The sequence below is a fragment of the Conger conger genome, chromosome 16 (assembly GCF_963514075.1).
Source record: "Conger conger chromosome 16, fConCon1.1, whole genome shotgun sequence".
NCBI lineage: Eukaryota > Metazoa > Chordata > Actinopteri > Anguilliformes > Congridae > Conger > Conger conger.
Window position 1 is genome coordinate 21,445,133 of NC_083775.1, and position 16,663 is coordinate 21,461,795.

The 16,663-nt window shown below is 42.4% G+C and overlaps 2 protein-coding genes across 5 annotated transcripts; one reads left to right on the forward strand and one right to left on the reverse strand.

Moving 5' to 3' along the window:
- The first annotated feature begins 96 nt into the window (after positions 1 to 96).
- Positions 97 to 3,883, forward strand: LOC133114235 (peroxiredoxin-like). 4 transcript variants are annotated; one of them, XM_061223439.1, is made up of 6 exons: positions 97 to 221; positions 928 to 1,045; positions 1,335 to 1,488; positions 2,255 to 2,377; positions 2,756 to 2,886; positions 3,444 to 3,883. In XM_061223439.1, the coding sequence occupies exons 2-6, from the start codon at positions 943 to 945 to the stop codon at positions 3,527 to 3,529; spliced, it is 597 nt and encodes a 198-aa protein (XP_061079423.1). In that variant the 5' UTR covers positions 97 to 221; positions 928 to 942; the 3' UTR covers positions 3,530 to 3,883. The 4 variants fall into 4 exon arrangements, with proteins under 4 accessions (XP_061079423.1, XP_061079422.1, XP_061079426.1 ...); XM_061223438.1 differs by having other exon boundaries at positions 113 to 272; XM_061223442.1 differs by having other exon boundaries at positions 194 to 212.
- A 9,742-nt stretch (positions 3,884 to 13,625) lies between these two features.
- On the reverse strand, positions 13,626 to 15,607 carry LOC133114484 (transcription factor JunB-like). Its single transcript, XM_061223941.1, has one exon. It carries the CDS (start codon positions 15,187 to 15,189, stop codon positions 14,188 to 14,190), a length of 1,002 nt encoding a protein of 333 aa, XP_061079925.1. The 5' UTR covers positions 15,190 to 15,607; the 3' UTR covers positions 13,626 to 14,187.
- Between the last annotated feature and the right edge of the window lie 1,056 nt (positions 15,608 to 16,663).

Here is a 16,663-nt window from a genome sequence, read left to right on the forward strand (position 1 = left end):
TGGACTTCTTATCTGATGTTTGTGCAGTAATTATTTTTTCATCATATTAGCTAAACTACCTCTAAAATGACCAAACTGACCCCATCACAGTTTGGCACACCACGCATTCTCGCGGGATGGACAGATGGGCGAGATACCGACCGCGCATGTGAGTTGAGTGACCCTAAGACCGAAGGCGTGGCTCTTCGGTTTTTGCTTGAGGAACCACCAAGGTGCGGAAGGTACAGCGTTTGCAGTCTTCAGTGGATAACTATCGAACGAGTTTAGTCTGTGTGAGTTCTGTACTAATTGTGAAATATTATTGCATTTATCAAATACATTTATTTACATTTGTAGTACGACTTACAGCAGAAATACATTGTTTTGAGTTGGCTGGGCGTTCCAAGTCAGACGTCGTAGACAATCGAAAGAAACTAGAGCGAACATTGTGTCGCCAACCCTGTTAGCTGCAATGTATGTTCTCTATCTAACTAGCTTACGTTACGGTTTCAGCATATTAGATTGCTAACTTTGTGACTTGGTTTACTTTTGTTTTCAACAAAAACGTATCCTGCAGCTGATCGTTAGCTAGCTAGTAGTATTCAAATTTGTACATTCTGCCACAACGGATGAACATTTCCCGAGCTAGCTGACGTTACGTTAATAGCTGTTGCACAATGTCGGAATGCGGCTGTTCCCCTCTAGATTATCAGCTACGTATCCATTTGGCTGTGTATATTCATATTCATGCTTAGGATGCTTGTGTAATTGTGGCTGTGTAGTTCGCAGGTAACTAACTTAGTAACATGCAATGTATACAACCTTTAGCGAGTTGGCATTTGCGTAATTGACCACCAGGTAATTAATTGTTTAGCCGTGTTAGCTAGCTAACATAACGATATAAATTACAATTAAGTTAGTCTAGCTCAAGTTTTTTTTTATACCCAGCACCCCGACGTTGCCATGTCTGCCGGGAACGCAAAGATCGGACAGCCTGCACCTCCCTTCCAAGTCACTGCCGTGGTGGATCAGGAGTTCAAAGAGGTCAAGCTCTCTGACTACAAAGGTAAGGGCTACACTACGCACCATGACACTTCAAGACTTTTCACGGCTTAAGTCCTGCACGTGACACATTTATAATCTCTTGCACACTTGCAGTAGCAAAAGCACACGATTGCATTCGCACAACGTCACACACGGACTCGCATGTATACTGTCTCTTGAAAAATATAAAAACATATTTTTGGTCAATCCAGTAATAGACCAGGAAATTAAAAGTACTGTCAATTCTTTTTTTTTTCTTTTTCGTTTTTAATAACTCCAGATTTTTGTGTCCTCTACTGCCACCCATATAGGGAAGTACTTGGTGCTTTTCTTCTACCCGCTCGACTTCACCTTCGTCTGTCCCACGGAGATCGTGGCGTTCAGTGACCGGGTAGACGAGTTCCGTAAGATCGGCTGTGAGGTCGTCGCTGCCTCTGTCGACTCCCACTTCAGTCACCTGGCCTGGTGAGAATAGAATATTTGGGAAACCACGGGGTATAAATAATGGCTGAATTCTTTGTCGGTGTAACGCTCTGGAGCTTCACTTGCCTGTGGGCCTGCAGACCTTTGGACTCCTGATAACAGCTTTGCCGCTTGAAATAGAATGGCGGTTACGTCTATGGGCATGGTTAGCTTAAACGCAAACTTTATGCATCTTTAGTTGGAATGTCTTCTTCCCTCACCAAAATCTAATTGTGCCTTCTGCCATCTCATTTTATATATCTTGTTGTGCAGATATGAGTTTCAAACACATTTGCGCACACATTCTATCAAATCTGACCTGTGCCAGTGCCAACTGTGGCTGGCAGCCCTGGTGGGGCACAATTGACTTGGGAGGGATTTACTCAGCAGAGATAGCAGTGGCCTTTGCTTGTAGCACCCATATTGGCTGTCTGTGCACTTATTGGATCTCCTGCACGTGCGTGTCTTGTTTGCTGTGCCCATAAAAAGAAGCGGCTGTCTGACACTGTGGGGGCGTTCCAATACTAAAAATACTGGAGGAAAGAAGGATATATTTTAGAGTAGAGGGTAGAGTGAAGAACTTGTGGCTCTCAAATGTGTAATTGCTCATGTGACGTCAGGGGTCAAACCTGGTTCTGTTAACTCTGAGCTCTGTATCACTGAGGTTGAGCTGTACAGGAAGTTGGTTTTAGCTATGAATGTTATGGCGTTGTTTCAGTTATGCATGGTTAGCTGTGTCATGAGACATGCCACTTTCTGTTCCCTTTAGGATAAACCAACCACGGAACAAGGGTGGGCTGGGGCCTATGAAAATCCCCCTGCTGGCAGATGTGCAGAAGTCTATCTCCAGGGACTACGGCGTGCTGAAGGAGGATGAGGGAATTGCCTACAGGTGTGCACTAAGTTCAGTATTCACTCCTTTATTTGACACCACTGGGTCTCAGTCTTTTAGAGTGTGCGGTTGAAGCATAAACGCATTTGTCCGATTGCATAATCATAGTGTGTCTGTATCTGTATCTGTATATGTATAACTGCGCTTGCACATGAGTTTGCGTACATGTGCACGCACATTCTTATATTTGCTTGTGCAGGTGTTGGTTATTATGCACTGATTTGTGTCCAACTGAAGGTATCCTGTATGTTCTCCCTGTTGAACATTTTCGTCTCACTCGTACTATCTGGACCTTTTCCTTTCTCACTCTGCTCATTGTCCCTTGTGTGTGTCCCTTGTGTGCGTGTCTGTGTCTGTGTGTGTCTGTCTATCCGTCAGAGGCCTGTTTGTGATCGACGATAAGGGTGTGTTGAGGCAGATCACCATTAACGACCTGCCTGTGGGACGCTCGGTGGATGAGACCCTACGGCTGGTGCAGGCCTTTCAGCACACTGACAAGTATGGAGAAGGTAAGAAGGGGTGGGGGGGGGGGGTGAGACTGGGATGAGAAGTTGAGTTTTTGTTTCCTGTGATCGTAAAGGATGGTGAAAATTATATGCATTTTGGTGATTTCTTTTCTTAATTTTTTTTTTCTTCAACGTTCACATAATTAAATGCAGTTTCTAGCTGTGTTAGGAAGAGTGCCACAGTTGTCCTTCTCAGTTGTGTGAATGAATAAAATGTGTTGGTATATATAAATAAATAAAAATGCAGCATGGAAACATATTAGTACCACATACTACAACTACATATAAGTAATGCAGTTTTCATTCAGTTGTAAAATGACAGGGGGTGAACCAGAATTTCAGTACCGCTGATCTGGTGTAAAATGTCAGTGTCCATTTCAACTGAAACTGGCCCGTCTGTACGGTCAGTCTGCACCATGGAACCACAAATTTCAGAGGACTCCTACCCGGTTCTAGCGCACTTGCATTTCTAAATATCATAGGCGATAGTGGTGATAATTTAGACATCTGCTGTCATTCTGAGCTTGGGTAAAATGGCGACTAACGGTCTCTGTGCGCAGTGTGCCCAGCCGGCTGGAAACCAGGAAGCGACACCATTGTTCCAGACGTCCAGAAGAGCAAGGATTATTTCTCCAAACAGAAATGAGCCGTCCTGTCCTGTCCCATGTGCACTGTTCCCCCTGAACCCAAGCACTGCTCCCAATTACTGGCCAATCCCCCAGTGCCTCCATGCACGTGCTCTAGACACTGCATTCTGTTTTTGATAGAAGTCTTGTCTGAGTGAAAGTGAAGTGGTGGATTGCTTGTATGCACTTAAACTGTAATAAGAGTAATGTTTCTTTTTTAGAAAGTTATGAAGGACAGAGAAATGAAGAAAACCCTAGTATTTGTATGGCGGCCAAGCTGATCAATATTGGATGTGTCAAGAGAACGGAAATAATTATTTTGGGTAATTTCAGTGTCTGTGTGCCTGGGGAAATAAAGATCAAACTGAATTTAAGTTTTGTTCAGTGTCTGTATCTGCATGTAAGTTGCAGTTTTCGTGTAGTTTGTTTTTCAGTGGTATATTTTACTTTGCCATTTCTCTTCAAAGTAATTGCACCCCCTACACTTAATAACTGGTTGTGCCACCTTTAGCAGCAACAACTGCAAACAAACGATCCCGATAACTGGAGATCAGTCTTTGACATCGCTGTGGAGGAATTTTGGCCCACTCTTTGCAGAATTGCTTTAATTCAGCCACATTACAGGGTTTGAGCTGCCCGTTGAGCTGCCCGTTTAAGGTCCTGCCACAGCATCTCGATGGGATTTATGTCAGGGCTTTGACTGGGCCACTCCAAAACCACCACCACCTTTTTTTTTTTGCCATTCAGTGGTGGACTTGCTCTTGTGCTTCAGATCTTGCTGCATAACTCAATTGCACTTGAGTTTCAGTTCGCGGACTGATGGCTGGACATTCTCCTTCAGGATTTTCTGGTAGAGAGCAGAATTCATGGTTCCATCAAATATGGCGAGTCGCCCAGGTCCTGAGGCAGCAAAGCATCCCCACACCATCACACTACCACCACCATGTTTGACTGTTGGTATGATGGTCTTATTGTGGAATGCTGTGTTAGCTTCATGCCGGACATAATGAGACCCATTTCTTCCAAAAAGTTCCACTTTTGAATCTGTCCACAGAACATTATCACAAAAGGCTTGGGGGTCATCAATGTGTTTTTTATGGTCCTCCTGCTTAGCAGTGGTTTTCATGAATCATGAACTCTGACCTTATCCAAGGCAAGTGAGGCCTGGAGTTCCTTAGACGCTTGTCTGGGTTCTTTTGTGACTTCCCAGATGAGTCGTTGATGCACTCTTGGAGGAATTTTGGTAGGCCAGCCACTTCTGGGAAGATCACTGACCACTGTTACAAGCTTTCTCCATTTGGAGATAATGGCTCTCACTGTGGTTTGCTGGAATCCAAGAGCCTTAGAAATGGCTTTGTAACCCTTTCCTGACTGATATATTTCAATAACTTTCTTTCTCATCTCTTCCAGAATTTCTTTTCATCGTGGCATAGTGTGCCACTTGTTGGAACCCATTAGCCTCTATTTAAGAGATGTTTAGATTCACCAGGGCTGGCAGTAATCAAGCCTGGGTGTGTCTAGTCTAAATTAACCCAATTATCAATGAAATGTGGCTATTGGTTGATTGAGTAACTAAGGGGGCACACAGGAGCCATTGCTGTTGGATAATCTTTTTCTTCAATAAATGAAATTATTTTTTCACAACACTAGATGGGTTCATCAAAATTCAAGGCTTAATTTGTGGTATAGGAGCTACCATTCTTTCATTATTTTTTGAGCAGATGTTTTTTGGCTCAGTGCATCTATCATGCTGATACACAACTTTAAGAGAAAGGTGTGCGCTTAACCTGAGAGGGCTGATTTGAGTGTATGGTGTAATCATACTGTATTGTCAAACCCTGCACAGCCTGTTATACTAGTGTGGGCACTTTGCTTTCAGTTGGCTGCCCAATTTCAATTCAATGACACGTGGTATAAAGCAAAGGTTTGGTAGTTAGAAGATCAATCATGGGACAGCATTCTGCATCATTTGCAGTGGCCTGCTGGCGAAATCTGTTAAGATTGTTAACAACTTGTTCTTTTATTTATTTATTTATTTATTTCCCACTGTCCCAATGCTTCCGCATTTAACTATCTGACAAGTACACTACAATCCAGACGGCAACACATCTCCTGCGTCATTTGCACTTTCTTTGGCTGGAATTGAAATTTACTTGAGTAGCCAACTCCAGAAGGGCCTTTCTAGTATTATCCGAGGAAGGCTCTGAACAACGCACTGGCTTTTTAATGCTTTTTCTCTTCATTTAGCTGTGTCCTTTTCATTGTTAATCCACTGCCAACCCAGGAGGTCACAGAACAGCATGTCCCAATAGTAAAAGCCACCCAAATGTTCTTCTTTTTTTCTTTTTTTTTCAAATCAAATGTATTTTGTTTGGTGCCATCAAACCAATGATCTTGTATCTTTAAAAATATCGGTCTTTTGCAATGGTTATTTCTGTAGTTTGTGTGGTGTTGTACACCGAAGGACTGCAGTTTCGTTCTCAAACACGTGGAAGTGTTGACACCAGGCCACTAAAAACCAACCAAAGACCAAGCAAATAAGCCAAACCTACATTGTCTTCAGTTCAATGGGAAAATACACTAAAATAACTTGAATGCATGTTCAACAGCCTTATTATATACAGTGGTGTGAAAAAGTGTTTGCCCCCTTCCTGATTTCTAATTTTTTTGCATGTTTGTCACACTTAAATGATCAAAAGATCAAACAAATTTAATTATTAGTCAGACAACACAAGTAAACTCAAAATGCAGTTTTTAAATGAAGGTTTTTATTTTAAAAAATCCAAACCTACATGGCCCTGTGTGAAAAAGTGATTGCCCCCTAAACCTAATAACTGGTTGGGCCACCCTTAGCAGCAACAACTGCAATCAAGCGTTTGCGATAACTTGCAATGAGTCTCTTACAGCACTGTGGAGGAATTTTGGCCCACTCATCTTTGCAGAATTGTTGTAATTCAGCCACATTGGAGGGTTTTCGAGCATGAACCGCCTTTTTAAGGTCATGCCACAGCATCTCAATAGGATTCAGGTCAGGACTTTGACTAGGCCACTCCAAAGTCTTCATTTTGTTTTTCTTCAGCCATTCAGAGGTGGACTTGCCGGTGTGTTTTGGATCATTGTCCTGCTGCAGAACCCAAGTTTGTTTCAGCTTGAGGTCACGAACAGATGGCCGGACATTCTCCTTCAGGATTTTTTGGTAGACAGCAGAATTCATGGTTCCATTTATCACAGCGAGTCTTCCAGGTCCTGAAGCAGCAAAACAGTCCCAGACCATCACACTACCACCACCATATTTTACTGTTGGTATGATGTTCTTTTTCTGAAATGCGGTGTTACTTTTACGCCAGATGTAATGGGACACACACCTTCCAAAAAGTTCAACTTTTGTCTCGTCAGACCACAGAGTATTTTCCCAAAAGTCTTGGGGATCATCAAGATGTTTTCTGGCAAAATTGAGACAAGTCTTAATGTTCATTTTGCTCAGCAGTGGTTTTCGTCTTGGAACTCTGCCATGCAAGCCATTTTTGCCCAGTCTCTTTCTTATGGTGGAGTCATGAACACTGACCTTAACTGAGGCAAGTGAGGCCTGCAGTTCTTTGGATGTTTTTGTGGGGTCTTTTGTGACCTCTTGGATGAGTCGTCGCTGCGCTCACCACTGGTTCACCACTGTTCCATGTTTTCGCCATTTGTGGATAATGGCTCTCACTGTGGTTCGCTGGAGTCCCAAAGCTTTAGAAATGGCTTTATAACCTTTTCCAGACTGATAGATCTCAATTACTTTCTTTCTCATTTGTTCCTGAATTTCTTTAGATCTCGGCATGATGTCTAGCTTTTGAGGATCATTTGGTCTACTTCACTTTGTCAGGCAGGTCCTATTTAAGTGATTTCTTGATTGAGAACAGGTGTGGCAGTAATCAGGCCTGGGTGTGGCTAGAGAAATTGAACTCAGGTTTGATAAACCACAGTTAAGTTATGTTTTAACAGGGGGGGGGGGGGGGCAATCACTTTTTCACACAGGGCCATGTAGGTTTGGATTTTTTTTCTCCCTTAATAATAAAAACCTTCATTTAAAAACTGCATTTTGTGTTTACTTTGACTAATATTAAAATTTGTTCGATGATCTGAAACATTTAAGTGTGACAAACATGCAAAAAAATAAGAAATCAGGAAGGGGGAAACACTTTTTCACACCACTGTACCTCTCCAAAGCACTTCAAAGTGTGTGACAGAGCACCCACTAGAGGGAGCCATGATTATGTGATTAAATGGTTGGCATTTATATAGCGCCTTTATCCAAAGCACTGTACAATTGATGCTTCTCATTCACCCATTCATACACACACTCACACACCAACGGCGATTGGCTGCCATGCAAGGCGCCGACCAGCTCGTCAGGAGCATTTGGGGGTTAGGTGTCTTGCTCAGGGACACTTCGACACAGCCCGGGTGGGGGATCGAACCGGCAACCCTCCGACTGCCAGACAACTGCTCTTACTGCCTGAGCCATGTCCCCCATGATTAATTCCAACATCCTTAACCAACCAGGTTTGGTCTATTTAACAGGTTCAGTGAGTTTACCATGACTTTCTGAACTGCATTAGTATGTGCATCTGTACATGAAAATATACCTGTAAACAAAGTAGCTTCAAATCATTTGAACTGGACCTAAAACCACAACCTTACAAGATCCCAACCTCTCAACATAGATGGATACCTAGTCTATCATAAAACTTTGCATCACCTTTGATCCCTCAGTCCGCTTCAAACCCCAAATACGGACTGCACCACACGTCTCACAGTTTCTGCTTGTTTACTGTTTGGCAGGCGTTGTTTTCAAAGCGTTCTTCATTTTGACTTATTCCAGGTCACTTGTACTAAAGAGCACCAGTCTCACTTTGCGCTGGATGGCATCCTAGTGAATGTTTTAAGTGAGTCCTCACCTGTGCCGTATAGATCTGCTGTGAGACATGTATATGATTCTACAGGAAATTAATTTGCGAACCACTAGATGGTGCAGTATACAAATTAATGAAACCCATCAGGTTGTTGGAGTTTATGGTGATCAATTGGCGTACTTTTAAGTGGGTAAGGCATAATTCCAAGAAGGGAAGTAGGTGTGACCTTATCATTCAGATTGTGGGCCTGTTGTGTAATGTCCTGCCTAACATACGAGCAATAGTTTTGTACCACAATGAATGCTATAATTATAGTAATTCAAGCTATCCTCTGCGCTTAAGAATGAAAAAGATCTCCTTTCTGCCCTGAAATGTATGCTCCTTACATTGGCATATCAGTCTGAACTTGTATCATAATATGTCGGTCCAGTTACTGTCTTAAACAGTATTGAGGTGTCTGCTACAAGTAATGCTGGATGTAAGTAGGAAAAAATATGATATTTGCTTATAAGAAAATGTATGGTTTGTTTATTCACTGGATTTGAAATAAAAAAATGATTCAAGCAAATGTCACACATTTTCTTAAACATATGTAAAAGTTTATAAACCAGTATAAAGCTAATGTTCTAGTAGTGTTAGCTTGTGTCCCAGAGCCAACCATGCCTGCAGAAACATGAGACGAGTCTGTAAGCAATTCCTCTGATTATGAAGTGATTGTGATTCACAACCTCCAACCTATTCCATAATATATGCCTTTTTTTTTTTTTTGTTTCTCCTGGTTTTCCTGATTTCATGTAATGTAAACATACATACAGAAATATCTGAAGACATTACAAAATAATCTAAACATGAATGTAAGAGAAAGATGGCATGTGACTGAAATTACCAAAAAGAATACGAATAAGCTATTACGGTGAATAGGAATGGAGTGGGAATAGGATGGAGAATAATGAAATCAGACAAGGTCTTTAGAGATACACTTTACCTGTTTAGATGACTGAGGTTATATGAGACTGAGACTTGGGTGGTCCCAATAGGGAAACTCTTCAAACACTAGTGATGTAATGGGTGAAAGGACATTGAAGGGGAAGCAGATCTCTGTGTGGGCCTTAAGTGGGGGGAAGAGGTACGGGGTTGGGTTGGTGGGGGGGTGCATTAGAGAAACCCACTTGCATCTTCAGACGTCATTAATAACATCACAAATGCATTTCCATATGAGTTGTGGGTAGAGCTGTGTGTGTGCGTGTGCCTGTGTGTTTAAGCCACAGTTTCCTGGGTGGGATTTTAACAAAATTGTGGTTATCTGAGGCTGTGCACATTTTTCAGTGTATGGAAACCCTTTATTTTCCTGAAAGCATTCATAGATTTGTACAAACATTTGTGTACATGAGAGGGTAGCCTACATGTTATAACGCCTTCTAAATACAGTACATGGCTCATCATTAACAAAAATGTTGAAATTGAAACAATACAAAATTTTATTTAGCCTCTTCGTTGAACAAATGATTGCAAAATCTATCTTTGCTCCGTATCGGCGCAATTGGTGATTCTGGTCAGTTGCCATGTGAAATAAGGGGCAAAGAATGAATAGCACAAAAAAACAACCCCTGGAGAAGTAGAAAGGCATCCATCAAGACAGGAAGTTTGACCTGGGCGAAGAAGGTTCGGAAATAGACCGTGTGTAGGTGCGAAGGATACAGTTTCCGCACAAAAGAAAAAAAGCGTTATTGGAAACTATTTGCTTGTGCACGTCAGTGAGTAGTGGCGCACCTATTTGTCCTTGTTCCAAAACACGACAAGCTGTTGAAATGTGAAAGGGCGTACAAACAAAATTTTGACAGTCTTTGAAGTGGGTTGTGCCTTGATTTCTATGTGAAGTACAAATTTCTATGTGAAGTACAGAGTACTTCTATGTGAACATAGCAGTCGGGCAGAGAGACGGCACAACTTCTAGGGTCACAGCAATTTTGCTTTCCTATTTCTCTTTCGACTATAGGCTATAATCACATTTGTGATTAAACAGAAGATTTAGGGCATTGTTGTAACACAGTCTAATAGTTTATCGGTGCATCGTGGTCCTGGTAATTATGTATTTACTGATGGAGAGATGTTACTTTTCCTGCCGCCGGATGAAGCGAAAGTACTGTGTGCATTCCTGCGGGGCGAATAATCTCAAGAATGTCGTTGGCACCAAACTCCATCCGATCCCGCCAGCCTTAGAAGATGGACACATGCATACCAGACGCCCACTCTCGCGCTGCCCCGGGAATGGCTTGGCAGCGCGTGAAACCCCCAGCATTCCGCTCGACGCTGTCACTTCCCTCCAAATGTTCGGGTGCAGTGTTATAAATATCGAGACTTCATCTGAGCCAAACAGCAAACATAACTGCAGTGAACTCCCCTCTGCCACATTTTTGGCTATAAATCCCATGCAAGCGTTGTCCATCTGGTACATAGAGATGTGCCGCAGAGCGCGTGCTTACCTGTAGCCTACATTTTGTGAAGCCAGTTTGGACCTTTTGAAACTGATATAGCATGCTTGACATTATGTATTTATTAGGGAGATGCCCTTATGCGGATCTACACTTACACTACCTACATTTTATAGATATATCTATCATTTTACGGAAGGAATTAAGTTTCCTGTTCAACTGTACAGCAGCAACGCCCCTCTTTGGTTTTGAACAGGAATGTTTCATGCTCAGTTTCTTAACCACGGTGCACTTGTGCACATTGGTATTACAAGTCTTTGCTTGTAGGCATGGAATCCGTAGACTATTACGACTACATAGCCACATTGACAGCTACAGTGGGCTCCAGAATTATTGGCACCCTTGATAAATATGCACAAAAAGTTAAGTAAACAAAAAAAAAAAGTTATTGACATACGACATAAGGTTTGTTTTCCAACATGCGTGAAAGTAGTGTGCTTTATTAATGATTAAATGGAATCAACCAAAGTCTGACATTTTTCAAATAAAAAGTAGTATTTCCCCAAAAAACAGGACACACAATGGGAAAAACTGAAACCACCCCTGGTTTAATACTTTGTGCAAACACCCCTGGCAAAGATGACAGCCATGAGTCTTTTCCTATAATTTGTCATATGGTTAGAGAACACATTTAGAGGGATCTAAGTCTGAAGACTAAGAAGGTCATTGCAGAACATTGTTTTTACTTAACTACTTATTTTCTGCGTGGCTTTTGATGTGTGCTTGGAGTCATTGCCCTACTGGACAATCCACCTACCGTAAGACCAAGATTCAGCTTCCTAGCAGAGGTGACCAGATTCTTTGCCAAAATTTCCCGGTGCTTGTTGAATGCCTTTACGAATTATATCGGACCGCGGTTTCTCAGCTCATTGCTATCACGGCACAAGGTCGACTTAAAAAGTAGATGCGGGGTTCCGAAAGGGGCGTAGACGTTTTTTGTATGTAAACATAGGAGCGATGCATTGTATGCATTCGATTTTGCCGCCAAACATGACCAAAACAGTCTCATCTGACCATAGCACTTTCTTTCTTCCGGTCATAATTCCAATGAGGTTTGGCAAATCCTAGATGTTTGGTTTTGTTTATTGTGCTCAGTAAGGGCTGTCTTTCTGCCACCATTCCAAAGAGTTTGCTGGCCATTTTATGTTTTTATTTTTTTTGGGGGGTCACTAAGTCTATCTATGCAGTTCTTAACATGTGAACCTTCAGTTACTTATGGTCTCCCTCACCATCTTCCTTACCACCCGTAGGGATAATATGAGCTTGCATTCTCCATAAGCTTTACTCTTTTTTATTATTGGATGTGGGATGTTTAACTGTTTATGTATTTTTTTGTTCCCATTACGCAGCTTATGATGGTCATCATTGTCTTCTGAATGGACCGTTCTTTGGCTTTTCCCATGCTGATGGTTGACAACTGGATTTTGCATGCTTGTTACCTCATTTACCTCAGGAAGTGATGGAATTACACAATTTAGTTAATAAAGAGATTCAATTAAAGTCAAATTGTAGTGCCAATTTCAGTTTTTGATCTTATTTACAAGAATTTTCAGGAGTGCCAATAATGAGACTATCTGTGTTTTTCAGGGGGAAAAACGAAATAAAAAATATGAGAGAAATGTATTGAAATAAAAGTATACTGTTTCTCCATATGTCATAATATATAGATCATTATCCTTGTTTATTATATGCAGCCTTTTTTCCTCAATTTTTATTGAGGTGCCAACAATTCTGGAGCCCTCTGTATATTGGAATTGCAGGCATGGTGAAATCCTCGTTATGTGCTTCATCGGATTGGCTGAAAACTGCAGGCTTAATAGTTTGACTGCGCACTGGGGTGGTGGGATGCCATATAATTGAAGAACGAACTATATCAAATGAACGTGTTCAGTGAAATGGGCTTTTTTAGTTTTTGAACATGTTTAGATTGTTGATCAATTAAGGATTCATAGGCAATAAGCACGTATATGCGCATCCCATTGTTGGTGTGAATCAGAAATAGCAGTCTGATATGTAAAGATTATTTAGGAATAATGTTTTTAGATTAGGAATAATTAATTAATTATATAATTAATTGGCGTGAACTGCAGACGCTTTGGTTTGTACTGTAGTTTGTAAGCTTGGCAACGAATTTATGTTATGTTTTTATCTCAGTTCTGCTTTCGCAGCGGTTGCAGGGGAACTGGACAACAGCAGCACTTCTGCTCTTGTGGGAAACTCCCCCGTCGCTATTTAACACTCACCTCGCCGACACAGGGACAGCGAGGTAATAGAAAAAAAATATTTGAACCCCGCTAACTGGCAGTGTAGGTGGGAGTTCCCGGAAAGCGTTCCTTGTTGTGACGTCTCGGCACCACAAATGACCATATATGGATATGCTCCTGTGCGTCAATAGGAAAAGACCCCAACGTGCTGAAGTCAGACGTCAAGGCGGCTGTTGGTTGCTGAACTTCCTGTCTATCTATAGATCTGTTTGTCCGCATAAAAGATAGTGAACTCCCCGGTTTCAAGTCAATTCCCGAGAAATTTTTTAAATGATTGATGTGACTACAAACCCATGAAATAAACGTCACACCATTATCACTGATGAATATTCAAATTAACCCACTCGATGAAATCTGTTCTGAAGTCAGAAACCAACATTTACACGAACATACTACGCTATACACCCATCGATATGCATTTGCTTAAGAAATTGCAACCTGTCGGTTTAAAGACACAAGCCTTAATCAGAATTTTAAAGATTTTACTTAAATATATTGTGCACAAAAAGTAAACATATGACATCATAAAGGTTTGTCGGGATCAACCTGACAAATACAGAATAACTTAATTTTTTGGAATGCAGCATTGCATGACAATATCAAAAGTATTTAAAAATGAACAAAGTACCCCCTTCCCTTCTCTCCCTCCAAAACCATCACCTAATACAGATACGAGTCGAATACTCATTCTGCACTTAATAGTTCCGAGTGTTTCTGACTAGTCAGTCCAGGACATTAGACTACTCCACAGGCTTACATTTTACAATTAACATGGTCCCAGTGCATCGTGACCGGAAGTACCATTGTACAGTCCATACAATATGTAAGCTACCCATACTTCAAATTATAAGACATGAAAGAACGTTCATTTTCAAAATGAAACATACACATGGCTCAATTTTTCGTAATCAGTAATAATCCAGTGATGTCGTATTTTTGTTTTACAATAAACAAAACGTACATTAGGAATATGCTAATCATCCAGTGTTCTTTTAAAACAATGTTCAGTTTATCGTTTTTTTATTTTTTAAAACGACTCCATCTTGCTGGTTAGCATTAGCTGACATCCGCTGCTGACGTGCGTCATGACTTTTTGTTTGAGCTGTGCGACTTGCTCTCGCAGAAGAGAAGCGGTGCTGGAAAGTCCGGCATTGTCCGACTTCAGGACCTTCACTTTGTCCTCCAGACGGGCGATGCGCTCGAGCTTTCGCCGCCGGCACTTCGTCGCCGCCAAGCGATTCCTCAGCCTCTTCCGCTCCGCTTTGATTACCTCCTGGTTTTCCATATTAATGGGGGACATTGGTGGCGAGCCGTCGCTGGAGTGCAGGTCTGGAACAGTCTGTGGTTCTTCTTTCAGTGAAACGAGCCGTGGCGTATGCAGGCCGGCGCCAGTTATAGAGTGCTGAAAGTGATTTGATGCAAGCGTCGTTGTTTGTTGGTGCTGTTGATGATGATGATGATGGTGGTGGTGTGCTGGCAAGTAGCTGATGGTGGCTGTGGGGTAGCTGGATACAGACGTGAGGGTAGTGTTCGGAGCATTCAATGTTGTGTAAACGGGAGGTTCCGGCTGCAAGGAGGAGCCGAAGACGCTAGAGGCCGCCGCCGTGCACGTAGTCACACCGCAGGCTCCCAGAGACACATTGGGCGGGGGCATGTGGTTCATTTTGTGGAGCTCATCCAGAGCTTTCACAAAACCGTCAGCGAAGCCCTCCTGTTCATCCGTGATCCCCCGACTGTAAAAATATTGGCTCGGGGTGGGTGTAGTGGTAATGACGCCGTTGCTGTTCTGGATGATCAGTCTCTCCAGCTCTGGAGATGCCAGCTTTAGCGAGCCGACCTCTGGGTTCGCCGACTGGTAATAGTCCGTCTCCACACGCAGCTGTGACTTGAGGTTCCGGTAAGGCTCGGCCAAGTTCATGCCCATATTCTGCTTCAGGAGCTTGTACTCGTGCAGAGCCGTGTCCGAGTTGGCGTAAGGTGAAATAAATGAGTCGTCGTGGTAAAACGGCTGTTCCATTTTTGTAGACATACAGCTAATTATAGCCTGAGCACAATCAGAAGTGCTTGTTCGACAGAAGAAAGCTGTTACAACAGCTTCAAAGTTCTATCAGGAAACTTACAGACTGTAATATTAAATTCAGAACGCAGTATCAGCTTCGGTATCAGCCTTGGCCAATCTTCTCAGCAATGACAGATGTCCAGTTTGTAATGGAAACACTTCCAAACTACCACAAAGTGAACGAGTTTAACGCACCTGCACCAATGTCTCTTGAACGGAATAGCGACTTGTCCTTTTCTTGACAGTCGAATAAAAGTGATACTCGATGATTGATTCTTGATTGCTCTTTTCGTCTGAGGTATTCTCTGGTGGAACGGTGGATCCCGTGCCTGTCTGCTCACAAGAACATGTTTTCTCCTTTTTGTCTGGTTACCCCATGCCGTTATATACAACACTAACAGCACGCATTGTGCCAAGACTGCGAGCACTCACTGGATTGGTAGAACTTCGAGTTAGGGGCGTGACGACTTCGTCCCGCACCCAACGCTTTGAAACGTCAGCCAGTCGGTGACGTTATTGCCAGTAACTTTTGGGGTAGTAAACAAGCTTGGCTCCAGGCGAACGACACGAGAAGCCCACTTTGGAAATAAGAAGATTGAACCGCCAGTATCAAATGTTGTGCTCGCATCTGTATGCTTCGCACGACGCGCACATTAACGGACAACTAGGTGACATGTTGCTTGTTTCGGGAATTTTGTTCGTGTTTGTTTGGTAGTGAACAAGTCTGCGCGTTAGCTTGTTACCAATAGGATAGTCCTGTAGGCTAACCTCAATTTCCACATTTATTCGCCACAGATGTGCTGTTTCCATCCATCTATCTGGCTATACCTAACCACTCCTAGCTGTTGTCGATCAGGCTACTTAATTTGCTGTATGTCCGGTTTTTACGGTTAAACTGCGCATGATATTATCATTTCAGTTGCCAAGCTGGGAGCTGTTTTTTGCTCTTAAATAATACATTCTTTACCATTCCTATTTAATGCTGAATGTTCGGATGCAAATTGTATCAAATAACATGTATTTTACTTATCTTGACACATTCCATGGGTTGCGTAGGCAGCTAGTGGCCATGCGTTTAAAACGAGCAGGTAGGATTTATCACGATTCGATAGAGTTCAAGAGTTCAAGAGCATTTGATTTTGAACTACATTGCGCATATGTATATCGGCGTTCAGTGCCAACTAATATGCAGCCGAGGTGCAGTGACACAACATAAGAAAACCAGGTTAATAATTGATTCCAGTCTCGTCCCTGATTCCCCCGGCATTATATTGAGGAAGTTTGTAATCCTAATATGGGCATACGGAGACGTCAGTTCCTTTGAGTGAGGAAACCGGGAAGTATGTCCCACTTCATCCAGCTTCCAACGTTACGCCCATGGAGGAGGGGGTTGAATGGGGCGGAGGAGGGCGACCGAACTTCTAGCGCAAAGGGGAAATGATTA